The 16,607-nt window shown below is 39.7% G+C and overlaps 1 protein-coding gene across 13 annotated transcripts in view; it reads right to left on the minus strand.

Annotated features, from left to right (window-relative positions):
* PRRC2C (proline rich coiled-coil 2C) overlaps window positions 1-16,607 on the minus strand; it is a 73,209-nt gene that overhangs the window by 12,838 nt on the left and 43,764 nt on the right. For 5 of the 13 annotated variants that reach the window (XM_062003762.1, XM_062003758.1, XM_062003764.1 and 2 more), the window contains exons 22-28: window positions 13,568-13,819; window positions 8,693-8,782; window positions 6,915-7,016; window positions 2,634-2,847; window positions 1,525-1,728; window positions 723-844; window positions 20-156 (exon numbers count right to left, since the gene is read on the minus strand). In XM_062003762.1, the coding sequence (XP_061859746.1) occupies window positions 20-156; window positions 723-844; window positions 1,525-1,728; window positions 2,634-2,847; window positions 6,915-7,016; window positions 8,693-8,782; window positions 13,568-13,819 (1,121 nt within the window). The remainder of the gene's footprint in view (window positions 1-19; window positions 157-722; window positions 845-1,524; window positions 1,729-2,633; window positions 2,848-6,914; window positions 7,017-8,692; window positions 8,783-13,567; window positions 13,820-16,607) is intronic. The other 8 variants (XM_062003761.1, XM_062003770.1, XM_062003759.1 and 5 more) reach the window with 6 other exon arrangements.

The following is a 16,607-nucleotide window of genomic DNA, read 5'->3' on the forward strand; positions in this document are numbered from 1 at the left end:
ATTTGCATGTGCTACCTACCTATAAGGTTGTAAGGAGGAGTTGAACAACTCCTGGGCTTGTGAAACAGCTGGTGCTGCTCCTAAACTCAGCTGAGCTTGATGTTGTCCTTGCAGAGGTGCATAGATGGGGATGGGGATTTGCTGAACTGAAGCAGGCTGCATAAAAAAAGAAATCATTAAATATCCAAGGATAAAAGTCACATAGGAAAGTTAGTTAAACATGTCCCAAGATTTGTGTAACATAAAAGTAACCAAGAAATGTCAACTCCTAAGGCTGCATGCAGAGCTGGTATTGCGCTCATTCAGAAAATTATTCTCTACTTGAATTTTACATTTTTCCTTGCAAATAACCCAGCAGAAACTAAGTGAATCAGTTACATTTCCATACAAAATTACTGCACAAAATTTTGGATTACTAAAGTTGAATAAGCCTGCACCAAAAAGGTCACGTAAACACCTGCTGTGAATACGTACTTTTACATGAAGTATCTTTGTGAGTGAAAGCCTATTCTCTCAACTTTCATGACAAACAATTCTCAGGAACAACAGAGATCAAACATCATCTGCATGCACCTGAATGAAATGGCAAGGGCATGCATGACCTCATCTTTGCAGAGCCTTTAGTCCCACTCTCTCCTTCCCTCATTAGCTCATTAGTAGAATTTTAAAGGCAATATGGACAGGAAGGGAAAAAAAAAAAACCAAAACCAAGCCCCAAATACCTGAGAAAGGCCTGGCTGAAAGCCTTGCTGCTGAGCCAGAGAAGGTGGTGCCAACCGCGCATGTTGGGTGTTGAATAGATGACTTGTATCCATATAAAACGCTGGGATTTGAGCTGCAGTACCTCAGGAAGAGCAATACAGTTAGTACCCGATTCCAAACATCCCCCTGCTAGAAAAGTTTTCATCATGAGTTATAGATACTGTCACTGTTAGTGCTTCTCAGTGTGACAACTAGCAGAGAGACTGGGAGAAGAAACAGAACTGCAAAGCTGGGTGCCTAACCAGCTTTCAGACCTTTTCCAATTCACCCCCAGCAACCCCCAACTTTGCATATGCATCTTCAGTCCCATCCAAATCTGGGGGGACCACAGATTCTGGCCAAAAGAGGTGCTTGGGTAAAGGAATGGGAAGAACATGCCATACTGTCAAGTAATTTAGGTTAACTACATGTGGGGTTTTCTTTAAAGGAAATGCAGTGGTGCTAAACCTTTGCAGCACTTTAAGAAAGAAGCTGAGACTAAGTCATTCTTGTCTTAAGTACTCATGTACAATCCTGTGGCAGAAAAGCAGTATATCAGAACATACAAACTTATTCTCCTCAACAAGCTAACAATACAGCATCAGTTTTACACTGCCAGAAACTTGCATATTTAGAGTAAGACACAATTAGTGAATATTTGCTTACAGAATGCTCTCCATCATTCTGTCTTTACTTCAGATAAATCCAGAACTGAATTCAACTCTCCAGCTTCAGAACTACAAAAAAGTAGACATGTGACTTCTCAACCACAAACACTATTACCTGCTGCAGATTGAGACACATAGACCTGGGGACTTTGCTGTTGCTGGGCAATGAGGGATGGCATGCAGCTCAGCTGGGAAAAGTGACTGGCAGATGCTAGGCTGCTTGTCTGCAACTGCTGTGGCTTCACTTTACATATATTAGGAGGGTCTGAGGTGCTCGCAGTCTTCGTACTCAGTGAAGAGGTTGTGTATGTTCCAGCTCCTAGGAGAAGAGCAAGTGATATAAACAAGCTGAAGATATTTCGAAGCTTCATCTTTCAGTGGTGAAAGTTTTAGGACTGCTATCCAAGCACAACTACAACCAGTAAAGAACACTGAAACCTAATGCAGCTGTTTCAATCAACCTAAGATGGACAGGGAGGATAATCCTGTCAAGTTCACTACACAAAGCACTGCAACCATAATAAATCTCCCTTCAGGTACAGGAGTATGTAAAAACACTGAAGTAGACATCTTGGTTAGTTTTGCAAGAAAATACTGCAACATCTAGTGCCTCTGATAGTTGAGAGCCAGACTCCAAAGAAAGGTAATTTTCAAGCACTGAGATTTAGGCATGCCTTCTAATATTACAAGGTGGGACAATTTAGCTAGATACATATTTTATTTGCTGCTAAGAACCAAGGTGGAAATCAGCATTGCTTGTAAAGAGCAGCTGGACATTTGCTCTGTCTACTGCTAAGGGGTTTTGCTATGAGCTCTCAAAGCTTTGATTCCAAAAGCAAGAGCACAAATGAAAAGTAAGACTGCAATTAGCTGGACATCAGAAGTACCACCTACTCAAAAATCTACTTGCTTGCCTTCCTTTCTCTGAACAAAATGCAACCAAGAAGCAGCCAAGAGTAGTTTAGCTTTTATCTTAATTCCATATAAATAGCATAGGTAGAGATATGATGTCTTAATATTATTTTCAGTTGACTGAAGTAAAACAAATGAAGTATCTTTTTCATTAAAAAAATATTTGGGAAGCTGCTGTTCAGATCCAACATTTCATACTTGCATGAAACTTCTGTTAGCTTTGCACTAAACAACTCCAAAGGGAATCTGAAGTCTTGAAAAGCATAACCCAGGATCAGTACAAGAGGATGCTACAATCTTGACATCTGGTACCTGATAGTGAAGTTGTTGGTGTAACTGAGGCCACAGGAATAGGAGGCATTGATGCACTAGAGAAAGAGCTGTAAGTACCAGTGCTTGGCCCAGCGCTGCTGCTGCTGCTGCTACCGCCGCTGCCACCAGTGATGGGAGATGCTGCCGAGGTCACGGGTGAACTCTTCTCCCCCATGTTTGGGGAATTCTCCCATGCTTTGCGTGCAGACTCCATCTATTTAAAAGAAAACAAATTTCCTTATCTATTAGGAAGCTTCAACTGGTCAAATAGTCTTCCTCTTTTTAACAGTTCTTTTTAATTTAAAAGGCAATTCAGGCTTCATGCGAGCCTCTTTCATAATAGAAGTCGCCATAATCGTGCAACTCTGCTCATGCAAAAAGCATACAGCCTTAAGTTGGAGCTTGGTATGTGTTCCAACTGCACACGTGCACAGTTCATCACCTTAACATTCAATGCTCAAAAGAGAATTCGCTCACACTAATTTGGCTTAGCTTTGTCTCACATGAAGAGCAAAAGAAAAACACCCTCTAAATATTTCTGTGAAGTCCTTTACTTACAAATTGTTTGGACCACTTAAATGAAATAGCCCCTTGCTTTCTTGGTGAATCATCCACTTTGAGTGATCACCAAAAATATCTAATGCACACTTCAGCAAACAGGAGAGCAGTCAAGTTTAGACTTCCAAAGTAAGCACTGCTCAAGAAGGAATGAGCTGATACAACTTGTGCACACTCCTTGTGTGCATATTAACGCTAAAAATGCTTCATGCTCCTCTATTTCTATAATAATAATGTGTTTAAGTCTTGCTCAGCAAGGAAGAGGAAACTTAAGTATTTCATACACAATCATCTTCCAAAAGTGGAAAGAACGATTGTTTTAGTGCAGCCAATGACAACTGAATTATTGCTACCTTAGACACACAATGCCAAATCTGAACTGAGACATGAGGGAGTACTGAAAAATAAATACTAATGTTCAGACTATACTCACTAATTTAAAGGTTTAAACACAGTCCACATACTTCTCTACAACCTTCAGCTGTCCCCAGTTGAAAGAAAGATTTTTCTAGCAGAGTTGGATGTCACAGGCTGAAATTGCTCATGTGGTGGACTGCAAATTCTCAAGACCAAGTGTAAAGGGGCAAAAATATACACACAAACAAATCTGACCTCACTGTCTGGATCAGCAGAGCCCCCTAACTGGGACTTGCAGTTTCTGGAAGTCATACTTTGCCTAAATTGCATAAAACATAATAGGTTTAGAGACTGAACAGACCAAACATGACTAGGTTATTTGTCTAGACGCTTCAGAAGCGATAAAAAAAGCAAAGCAACACTGAAAGAAGTGGGTAACTGGTGATCAACAACATCCATGGGAAAAGTGGACTTCTGTATTCCTCAAGAGAATAAAGGGTGAGGAGGTGAAACCTTATTACGCAGTAGATTGTATGGAGGAAAGTCATCTATTCTCATTTTTGAGACCATCTTCCTCAGCAATCAGTTTCTCCTCTACAACACTTTCCTCCACATTAGTTCTGATTCTTGCAGAAACAACAAACTTCAAAATTAATTGTTCCTCTGCTGGAAAAGATATTTCTTAAGGTAGAGTACAGGTAAGTCTGAACATCAAAGGCTCTAGTAAGACAGGGTAATGGCCTTGTACTGCATTGGTATTAAGAGAAAGTGAATGTGTGAATAGGGAAGGTATAGACGTTTCTACTACACTCAATGAGTTTCACAACATCCTGGAGAAACATGATAGCAAAAACTAGAGCCTACATATTGCATTTTGTCTTCCATTTTCCAGTTTGCAATAATGAGTATAAAACAGTGTCCTAGACTCTCTAACAGCTTTGCTTTCAGACAGGTCCTCGACAATCTCTAGTTTCGTAAGGCAGAAAAAAGATGCAGAAGAGATTTGGTACTCTAAGCGTGCCGATGCAGCACCATCTACAGACCACATATGAAAGAGTAAGAGGCTTTACATTAAGTAAGGCTAGGAAAAGCACTGTAATTTCCCTGCTTGCTTAGTTATGGGAAAAGTAAAGCACAAGTTGGAGATCATTGTTGCTTGAGGCTTCTTTTCATCCTTGACCCACTGGTGCCTTCGCATTGCTATAATGTTCCCATAAGTATTACACAAAAACTTAAGTGAGGATGAATACCAGTGTGTATGTCCTTAACTACGTCAAACTAGTTAACTGTACTATTCAGTGTCCAGAAAAAGTTGAAACAAGTCAGATTCTAGACACAATGCCTATACAGGAATTTTAGATACAACTTTGGAACACTGAAGAGGGCCAGGCAGCTCAGCTTACGATTGCTTTGGACCTTCCTCTGCTCAGCTCCTTACCGCCAAGTCCCCAAGAGAATGTGTGTCTTAGTAAAGGTGTCTTTAGCAAATTTACTCCAAGGAAAGAAGAGACTCAACAAGCCTTCCCATACGAGCACCTTATACCCACACTCTGGCAGAATGAGGTCAAGTTGTGGGAGGAATTGTGGCTGAGCTTCCCTGATGAGTTTCCTCACAGACAGCTTTCTGTGACAGGGGATAAGGACAGAGGAGATGCATGGATTGTTTTCTTTTTTTATGGAGGTAGTGCCTGGAGATTCTGTTATTTGAAGACAAGGATGGAAACAATTTCCTTTCTGCTGCTGCAAAAGCATGCTTTAAACGAAGCAAGCAAGGATTATACTGAAGAGGATGATGAAGAGCAGCTCTGCTCTGTCTGGACCAGAAGGCCTTTTGTGAAAGTGATAGTCTCAGCGAGTGCTTCAAAACAAGCTTGTTGCCTTCCAGGGGCTGGAATAAGAAATCAGGGACAAAGCTGCCCCAAAATGCTTTTCCAATAAGATTTTGGTCAACATTCTTCAACATAGCCTCAAAACACAGATCTTTGACATAATCTGTTAGCACGCATCCAAGATCTATCATTCACTGAGAAAGCAATCAAATACTAGCATCAGAAAGCAGGAAAAGAAACTGCAGGATGAATGATACAAACCCTGCAATTTGCTTTGAAAGTGAGCAGTGTCACATTCTATGCAGCATCATGCTACAGCAACATTCCTACCTATGTTATATATAAATCAGATATCCTACTGCTAAACAGAATGCTATTTTAGAAGAACGCTTTCAGGCACCAGAAATTTGTATTATGGTAACTTATCCCATAAAAAATGCAAAAGAAAACCAGACTTCAGTTCAATTACTTGTCCCTCTCCAGCCCTTTCCCCATTTTTGCTTGTCTACTGTTTTAAAGTGATATTACTTTTTTTGGGTGGGAGGAAATAAAGTGTTAAAAGAAAAGCAAAGATTCAACAAAAGATCATGAATAACTATCATCTGTACAAAACATGAACAAGCAGTTGTCAAACCATGCCAGTGAGACCCAAGTCTCACTGGGATTGAGAAAGAAATTTCTCCAAATGTTAGTTCTGCATCCAATCCCTAGTTTCATTCATTCTTTCAAAAAAATTAGAGAAACTGAATTAAAACACCACTTTTCCCTAATAACAAAAGCAGCAACAATATTTCTACTGGTTCAGTCACCTACAATAACAAAGCAGGTCTAGGACACCAAAAAAAGAAAAGACCAAAAAATTCTGAAGATGCAGTAGCAAAGCTAGAGCCCAACTCCATGTTAGTAAGTTATATAATGCACACAGTCAAAACCCCAACAATATGGGAAAACACAATTAAAAATATTCAACAGACTTGCTCTACACTGGAGAGCAGAAAACAACAGAACGTTTGTAACACAACCAAACACTAGCTGGCCAAACTGCCTTTCCTAGAAACCAACACTCCACCTATGTTTTCATTATTTAGAACTTTAGCCATCCAACTCAAAACCACATTATCACTGCACCAAAATCCTACAGCTAAGAAATCAAGCTCAGCTTACCAAGCAACTCCTTACAGCCTTTAATACCAGACCAGGCAACTCACTTGAAGCTAAACTCTCAAAAAACCTCAGCTTCTGATGGTTGGTCATGAATGCTATGGTACAATGCTAAAATGCTAGGTTTTTTTTTTTCAGGGCAATGGGAGCCAAGATTGGTTGAGATGCCAAGTGTTAATGCAAAACGGGGTTAGAGACTTGTAATTTCAATGCATCCTTTGATAGAGTCTTGTGTTTCAGCCATCCGTTTATATGCAAAAGCAGTTCAGCAGAGGAAACAAAGGAAGGCTCTAAAAAAAAGGTTCACCAGCAAGTTCTCCATTAACTTTTTCCCCTGCATGCAAGAAAACGACCCTTAGAGGGATGTGGTACATACCTTGAGGGTGAGGTCGACGGTAGCGGGAGAAACTGGAGTTAGGCTGGAGCTCTGTTGTAGAGTCTCCCTCCTAGGGAGGGGAAGGGTGTGGGGCAGGGGCACCTGAAAGGCAGGCAACACACATCACATTCTAACTATGTCTACTACAAAAGCCCCAGAAAAGCAAAGCTCAAGCTTTATTAAGTGAGCTACAATTTCTTCAAGGCTTGAGCATCTGGCAGGGAGTTTTTGATAAAGTAAGGTGAAAATTTGGTAGGTGGGGAAAGGTCATTCAGTAGGTGCTGAGATGCTTCTCATCCTCTCTTTAAGAGGTTGAAGACTAAGGTTCTAATATGTCCATGTCTTCCGCATAAACAAATACCAATTTTCTGCTTTGGGATTTACTTTCAAGTACCATTTCAGTTTACTGACAGGCAAAATTTCTTCCCAAGCCAAGTTTCTCCCCTTTTTTTGTACCAATATAGTACATGGGGCTTCATAACCTTTAGTTCTGAGATGCACTTACTGAAAAGAGGAAGCTATAAACCTCCACAGTCACAGCATCGTGAACCAAACCAAAACAGATTTGTCATCCAATAATTGAATTCTCTTATCTTCTCTTTCAAAGGATGACAGATGTGAAACGTAAGGAAATAAAGTTGATATAATGCTACTGCTATCTTTACCTAAGAAAACACTGATGGATTTCCTAGAAGTTTTAAATAAAATGTATCAAAAATACTGCAGTGGCCAAGTCTCTTATTTCTAGTCCTTTCCTTCTCCATTCAGAGCACAGCTATCAGTCTTCCACTGGATGAGATAAGGCTAATCCAAAAGACACAGATACTGAAGCTTTGAAGCAGGTGATAGCACAAACCCTTTGTGACAAGAAGCCCTTAATTCCTGTGTTGGAAATCCAACTCCAGCACACCACAAGGGAGCATACACTAACAATTCAGTCTTCAGTAGTAACCACCAAAGGAACAAGCCACAACACCACCAGAAAATACAGAACAGTAAGTTTGACCAGTATTGCTTCAGAACTGCATTAAAGGATGCTGCAATAAGCCAGAAAGTGTTTCTTAGATAGAATTCACAAGTCATCGTCATGAAAAACTGGAATCCTGCAGTATGATTCTTCCCCCAATCAACAAGTGGCTCAACTCTGAGCTATTTCTGCTACTCAAACAACAAAAATCACAAGGTCCAAGTTCCCCGACATCCCAACACACTCAAGACAAACTTGATTTCACAATTCACAACCCAGCTGGTCCTCTCAATCCCTACTCCAAGCACATAGTCAGGATGAGTACTGCAAACATCTCAGTAGCAACTGAACAACTGAAAGTCTGCCATCTGATTTCAGAAACCATTAAGCTGCTCTCTTTACATGCAGTTGCTGTGATCTTAGGCTCTTTTAAAATTGCTTTGTTTGTAAAAGTCCTTCTTCAAACTCAACTACAGAGCTTTGCTACTGGTATCAAGTTCAAGTCCTAACTGCTGCTAAGAGCACACTCCCTCGTTAGGTCTATCTTTGATGTTTTAGAATGTCCCTAGAATATCTGCTCCACTTTCTGTGCTCTTTAGCTCATTGTGGTTGTTCAAAAGAGGAGAAAACACCTGAAGAATTCCAGAAGAGATACTAATCCTTCAGAGTAAGATTACCGAATAAAGCACAGCTAGTTAACATGAAAGAAACTCTAGTGACTTGTTTACTGAAGGCGCTATTTTGTGCTTTAAAGAAGGGTGAAAATATTTTCTTGTCTTCAAAGTCAAGATCATCACTGCAATAGACTTACGTTCGTCACCAAAGTCTCCTCCATTTTTGTACTGCTAGTAGCCACTGTGTTAGGATGAGAAGAAGGTGTAGTGTAGTCTGTTACAGACTCCTGTGAAGAAAAATAATTGCATTAAAATATCTCCCTTACCTAAATTAGTTTGAAATTTCTTGGACAGATGTCCAGCCTGTCTATGGGAGGAGAGGTCACCAAGCAACAAAAGATCCCAATTTCACACCAGTTTTTTTCTAAGGTGGCGTGTCCAGCAATCCTTATTGCTGAATTGCTACTGAGGTCAGAAGAATTCTTGGGAAAGTTACAGTTTGTCTCATGACCTCATAACATACATCTGGAGACAAGTCAAAATACAGTCTGTAAAGCAAGAATATACAGAGCAGTGTACTGCCTGAGTGCCAGATGTACTGAAATGCCGTGCCGTAACCAACTCTTATTTGCCAACCAAATGCTTTATCCATCTGCAGGCACTTTTAGTCTATTTAAGAAGTAAAGCATATTAACTGAAAACTTTCAGCAGCTAAATAATTTCTTGGGTAAACCTATGACAAGTAAAGCTCTCCAGATTAAAAAAGTACCCATAGGGATGGCTGTAATTTGCAAAATAATTTTGTTTCCTTTAAGTCTTATCTCTGCAAGCCCCAAGACTCAAGTTTCTCTAGATGATGAAGTCTACATTTCCTGACAACTGCACTGGGCAGTAATTTCAAGGTAAAAAAGGACTGAGGTTTCCAGGCTACCCAGAGGCATTCCACGACACTTATTTGCAACTGTTAAGTAGACCTTAACGCCCTCAATGAACAAGGTCCATTTTGATGGACTTAGCTGTAGCCAGTGACCATTGCAGTCACAGATATAAACTGCAGATTCAAGTTGTCTCTGATAACCCTGTCAGCTCTCTAGGGAGTGACCTACGATGAACAAAGGTGGCGTTGGTACTTCTGTGAAAACATCTTTAGCACTGCTTTTTCAGCTCTTGTCACTGGATAGCTACTGAGTATATTCTGGACATGCAAACAGGTGTTATTAGAGCATGTCTCAGACTTTCCCAGACATACACCGTGACCTCGAATTAGCCAAGATCCATGCTCTAGCAAGCACTGCAAAAAGTTTTACATGTCTGACGCCCAGAAAAGGCTCTATTATGTTTACAGCACCAAACATCCAGAAGGAACTAAAGGACAAATTAACAGCAGAACTACTGATGAGTACCTGGACTCCTCAATACATGATTTTAAAGCCACACATCACACAATGCTCGTGAATTGCATTCAACCAGTATAATGATAAGCTATTAAAAAAAAGTGCACATTCATTTTACTCCAAGCATGGTCTGCTAAAAGAGCAATTAAAGCATTAAGAGACTAACTAGCAAATAAAGGTTCTTCCTTAAAAAGATGAGTTCATTTTGGTAAAAGACTAGGCTGCTAAACACAACCATAATGGGGCAAGAGAGGCCACAATGTGCACACAGACTTATTCTTCTATTTACAAAAGAAATAGAATTATAGTCTCAATTAGTTATTTCCTTTACATGGGAAGCTGGTGAAATATGAGATACATGACGCTTCCCACAATCCAAATGACCAAACAGAAAGTCTCCCATTTACATTTGATCCCAATACGCAACCTTAATTTGCACAGAACAAGACAAACACGGGAGGCTGCTTTAATCACAATGTCCTTCGAATGAAGCAATTATCAGGCTACTTGTTTTTTTAAGATGATGCTTTATTGTATGAAAAGGAAGAAGCTTTTCATACATTACTAAAAATCCTTGAAGGCCTGAATAAAAATTTTACAGGGTCTCAGCACTAAAATTTCTTACAAAAAATCAAGATTGTTCTTAGCTTTCTCACTTTGGAACCTTCCAGGATAGAAATCCTTTTCCACTCAAACTAAAACCAAACCACTGCAGTGCCCTTGAAGTATATGTGCAATGCTGAACATAAAGATGCTTTAGCCACAAGAACACAATGCTTCAGTCATACACAATGCTTTAGCCTTAAGAACATCACTCCATACACCACAGATTTACCACCATCCTTCATTTACTGGCACACTAAGCCCAGGAATCTGTTAGATTGTAGGTTATTACCATAAGTTTTTGTAATCCAAATAGATTCCCTGTACAACTGTTTTATGGGAGATACCAAGGAGATTACTTTATAATTAACTAGTAATAGCAAGAACAAAAAGTTGTACATGCCTTTTCTGAGTTCTCTACAAGTTATTTGTACCTGAAGAAAGAGAAGACAAACTTTTCACAACTACCTACTTTGCCCAAAAAGAACATATCACAAAATCTGAAGCGAATTTATGAACAAAAGGACAAGACAGACCTCAGAGCTGGCATTGCTGTAAGACCAGAGTATGTATGGGATTAATTAGCTATTTGATTTGTCCTTGATTTACGTAAAAGAAACAAGAGGGCTTGTCAGATACTAAAAACCTATTCTCAAACACATTCCATGTCTTTTCAGACATCGTCTCTGTAACACACAGACATTATGAACTACCTGTGCAAACATTCCATCGCCATGAACACAACCAGGTATTGATTGCCTCTGTGATTTGAATGCTTCAAAATTTTAGACATGGTAAGGTGTGGAAACGTCAAGGAGTAAAGCGACTTAGGCAATTCAAGTACTCACATCTTCAGATTGCCTTCAGTCCAAAAATACTGCAAAACCCTAGAGGAACAGCTGCAGCTGTTCTAGAGCATCTAGAGCATCATAGTCTAGTGCTTATGTTCCAAATTGAAACATTTGACCAGTAAAAGTTGATTTATATCCCTACAGTTTTTGAGGCAAAACAGTCTTGTGCAATTCAGTGCACATGCTCTTCTTCAGATGTTTGTTTTGGGAGTACTTTTACAAAGCTTCTGAAGGAGGACAGCTGACTTAACCTTTACATTTAAATCACTAAACATATTAAAGAAAGCATGCCTTTCTGTAAGATGAGCAATAATCTCTGGGAAGGACATTGAAGAGTGTTAAAAGACAAATCACTTAGGTTTGCCTAAGCTTCAACAGATTAGAGATGTCATCACTTCTTCCCTCACTGAAGAGCAAAGCAAGTGCACAAAGACAGGAAGAACGCAGTTGCAATATGAATCAGTACAGGAACTCCAGGGATGGAGCAATATTTGAAACCATTGTAAAAGTCACTTTTAGAAGTAGCAAGACTGGTTTATTCCTGCAAAATTTTTATGAAGCTCATCTCCTCCAATAAATCTGCACATTTTTGGTTCAGAGAACTAAATACAAAATATGGTCATGTCTTTCCTAGGAAGCTTACTGACACCTTGGGAACTACTCATGACAAAGGAATTCAAAAGCAGCCTGGAACTGTTGACACAGCAATACTTAGGCCTATTATGAAATGCTTCTACTAGCAACCACTTGATGATGAAACTATTGAGAATTTTCATATCCAGCACAAACAGAAAGTCTTTCTTTCACTCTGGTTTTTCCTCCAGAGGACAGAAGTTTGGTGCTTTAATACTGTGGTATGTCAAAAGAGCTGTGGAAACTCACACTTGACTAAGGCCAGAAAGGCACAAAATCCAGACTTCTCTTTCAAAGATACAATTATAGTGAAGAAATGATGCTGAAGAAGGCAAGTTTATCCATTTCTGGTATCAATGTAAACCATTCACATCTACTTACAAGACTGAAACTGACAGGAAGGATGAGAACTTTCAGCACTGGATTTTCTTACATATTTGCTATTCCACTGACAAAAAAAAAAACCAACCAAAAAAACCGAGTTTGCAGCTACTGTGTCTGACACAACCATCTTTCCCTTAACATTTGCTCCATAAGAAAACTTCACTGAGATAGCATCTTCTGCTTCCATGACAAAATTGTCTTCCCCCCTCCCCTTATTCCAACTGCGGGTGACAAAGATAAATTGCGAGTGATCTGCATTCTTGAACTATTAAAGTAACTTTTGCATAGGATTGGTTTCCGTAAATGGCATCAGAAAATTTCTCCTTAAGGCTAGGAAAAGGCAGACTGAGACAATATGCAACAAACACAAGTCTAAACTAAAAAAGCTGCTTAACAAACACGCAAGTAGTTTTCCTTCAATATTAACTAGTAGTTACTCAAATTGCATGGTTTCTTTACATTTCAGAGGTGACAACCACAATTCTTGCTCTAGACAATGCTGCAGTATAGCAGCTGTTTTTCAACCAGTACTATCAGTACACCACAAGTAAGAACAATGACTCCTGACAGCAAGTGACTATCTCATTGTTGAGTAGTTACAGAGAAGTCATGGGAGTTCAACACATAAAACTCTGATGAGTCCTCAACATCCTGAAAGAGTTCTGCAAGGGGGATCTTGATAATACCCAAGCCAACAGGAGATGACATACAGACCTCTTAGGTAAAAAGAATGAGTCTTATCCAATGCTTTAGCATTATGCCTAATTTAGAGATTTCTTTTTTCACAGAACAGCACTTAACTCACAGCTCCAGGTCATCCATGCACTCAACCAATGATAAAACACACTACTTCAGTTCTCTGCTGGAAGTCAAGCACTCATCTTGCATATGTCACATAGATCCAAGTTCACAGAACCTGCATACACCAGGCTCCAGTGTCACTCACTACAGCATGACTCAGGACACAGTTTTCACATTAAAAAGGCAGCAAAAGAAGCTTAAAACTGTCCAAGCTGGTCTCTGTATACGAGTATGACAAATTTCTGGACAACTGGTTAATTCAAGCAGTAACAATATCTTTAATATCTGATATTTGGTGGGCTCTGCTGTCCAGGTAACTACCACCAGCTGGCAATCAAGTGTCAATTAGATCATTGTAATAACATTTTACATACAGTGCTCAGTAATTTATCAAGATTTTCCTTACCTTTGTGTTTGTTCCAAATTCTGGAGCAGACACAGATATCATCGTTCCTATTTCGGTGCTCATTTCGCTTGCTGCTTTGGTTTCCTTTGTGCTGACAGGTTCTGGACTTCTGACAGAGGTGGGAGACGGCTTCTCCTGTCCCTCAGGCTCTCCCTGTTGGGCATCCTTCACCTTCCTGTTCTTTAAAGAACGCTCTTTCCCAATAGGACCAGGTTTATACTCTTTGTTTTCTACTGGACTCAAGTCTGGAAGCTAAGTTAGTGTTAACTTGTCAGTTATGTCTTCCTCTCTGTGTCCTATCCCACAAGAATACTCTAACACGCTTAAAATAGTTTTGTTTAAACCTAAGAACGCTTCCCTGAGGGGTAAGCATTTTCTAACAGAGAAATCATTTGACATTAAGTTAGCAATACACACATGAAATGCACTCATCTTGAACATTTAGAATCTAAACCACTGTTTTCAAGCAATACATGTTTTATGTGACTAGAGTAAAATCTAATTAAAACCTACAGAACAAAGCCAGCTTGACTCCTCTCACAAGGAAAGCACAAAAGTATGGAAGCCACAAGATTTCACATACATACAGGTTACTTTAATTTTCAGAGAATCAGGAATTTACAGGGTCTGAGAAAACTGTAACAAGAGACTCTACCTTCATCTGAAGGTATCTTCATGTATGGATGTTAGCAACATTTTTCCCTAGGAATTAAGTAATAAGGGGATATCCAGAAGAAAAAACACCACCTATACACAAGTGTTGCCTTCTGGAGTAACTGCTGCAATTCAGTAGTTTCTTTTTGTGCAGATGAATTCAAGCAGAATGAAGGGCCTCAGGGAACCTGAATACTCTGCTGTTTAAATAGCGATAGCCTTTCTGGCTGAGACTAGTCATCCCATTTCACTACACAGCAGCACAAAAATTCCTTCAAGGCAGTCATTAAAACCTTATTCCTTTAGCTTTGACAGTGAAAGACAGAAGCTGCTGGTATTGTCTCTATAAATACAAACCAGCTGTTTTGGGAATAGATGAAGACTCTCTACAATACAATGCCTTTGGGCTTTGGGGAGGGTGGAGTTTCCCAAAGGTATGTGGTACCCTCAGGAGGCCAGTAAAGACTTGCTTTCAGAGAGAAGAAAACAGCAGAAGCATCACATGCCTGAGCACTGCAATGCAGCAAGTCAGGAACATCAACCACATCAAGCACTTCACCACAAATATTTTTTGCTCTAACAGTTTATAGAGAGGAGAATTCTTCTAGGCGCTTGAAGATCACACTTAGGTAAATTGCTTTGTTTCAAGTAGTGTCCTCTTACACTGCCCTTATTAGTTCAATGATAGTAACCTCAGATCCTGAATAGAAGATTGCATTTAGGCTTCACAGCAAACAGTATCACCATGGGGATGGTGGGTGTGTACAAACTGTTTCTTGGGGTTTTTTTGTCATCAAGACAGTTAAAGGATGACAGCCTTCTCATTCAGAAGAGAGCACAAAACCGGTAGTCTTCAGTGAATTTACTATTTGGTCACGCAGAAAAAGGGACCTTTCCACACAGATAAAGTAGACTTTCTCTCTATTTAGCTTTCAAGTTCAGTAGCTTTAAGTGATTTCATGGAAGCAGTTTCAGGCATGCTGCTAGTATACCTGAGATACAGGTCTTGAACATGCTGGGTTACTACAATTTGCCAGCAGTATTAACTGTGGCATACCATTAACTGTGGAAACCATGAACTGCAGCATACCTACCGAGTGTCTCATGCAGAAGTTCATTCTACATGTGACTAAACTTTCAGATTTCAACTTTTCAACCCCCCCCTCTTTTTTTTAAAGCCCAAATACAACCAACACAAAGAAACACCCCATCTTCTAGAAAGATAAAAGGGCTTTAATTACATCAGGACCTCTGCCAAATCTCAGACATCAAGAGGGACTGAAACAGCTGGTTCTGTAAATCATCAGCCAAGTTTATCTGCTATAATTGTCTCTTTCTGGGAATAATAAGCTGATGATGAGTGCTAGCAATACTAAGTATACATGTAAGTATACACGAAGTAGAAATAACAGGAAACAGTCCTGGTTTCATTTGAGGCAGTTAATTTTCTCCCTCATAGCTGGTACAGGGCTGTGTTTTGAATTTAGCATGGGAATCATGTTGATAATACATCGATGTTGCAGTTGTTGCTAAGCAGTGCTTATCCTAAGTCCAGGATTTTTCTGTTTCCCACTCTCTGCCAGCAAACAGGTGCACAAGAAATTGGGAGGGACTGTAGCCAGGACAGCTGACTTGAACTAGCCAAAGGGCTGCTCATACCACAGGATACCATACCCAGTATATGAACTGAGGGCAGTTGGGTGAAAGAGTCAGATCACTTCTCAGGGTAGTGAGCAACTGCATTGTGCATCACTTTTCTTGGCTTTTACATATTCCTGGGCTTTGTTATATTCCTTTTCACATCCATTATTACATATTATTTTATTTAACTATTTTATTTAAGTTTAGTTCTTAAACTCTTCTTATCTCAAGCTATTAGTTTTACTTTTTTTCCCTCACATAATTCTTTTCCTCACTCCACTGGGGCAGGGGAGTAAGTGAGCAGATGCATGGTGTCTAGTTGCTGACTGGAGTTAAACCCTGACAGTAGTCTAAATGACAGTAAGAGAAAGTATTACTCCTTATGAGCGGAAACAGGAAATACAAGATGATGATGATGAACAAACATAGTGCCTAAATCTCTGGAGGGCAATCAATACACACTTTTTTCCCAAACTGATATTGTCTGGTTACCTGTCTAGTATTCACAGATCAGTTGCAAAAAGATTAATTATCCAGACATATGTGCATTTGAATCTGAGACTTCATACCAGTAGCTCTAACATTCCTTCATTTCCTCAAAACACTAGTTTCTTGCAACTTGATATATTACTCATCTTTGTAATATGGCTAGAAAACTAAGTAGAGCACCATGCATCATTTAGAGGGGGGAAAAGGCAGGCATGGTGGCAGGTACTAAAAGCAGAGATACAGCCAGAGCATAAAG

The sequence above is a fragment of the Colius striatus genome, chromosome 10 (genome assembly GCF_028858725.1).
Source record: "Colius striatus isolate bColStr4 chromosome 10, bColStr4.1.hap1, whole genome shotgun sequence".
NCBI lineage: Eukaryota > Metazoa > Chordata > Aves > Coliiformes > Coliidae > Colius > Colius striatus.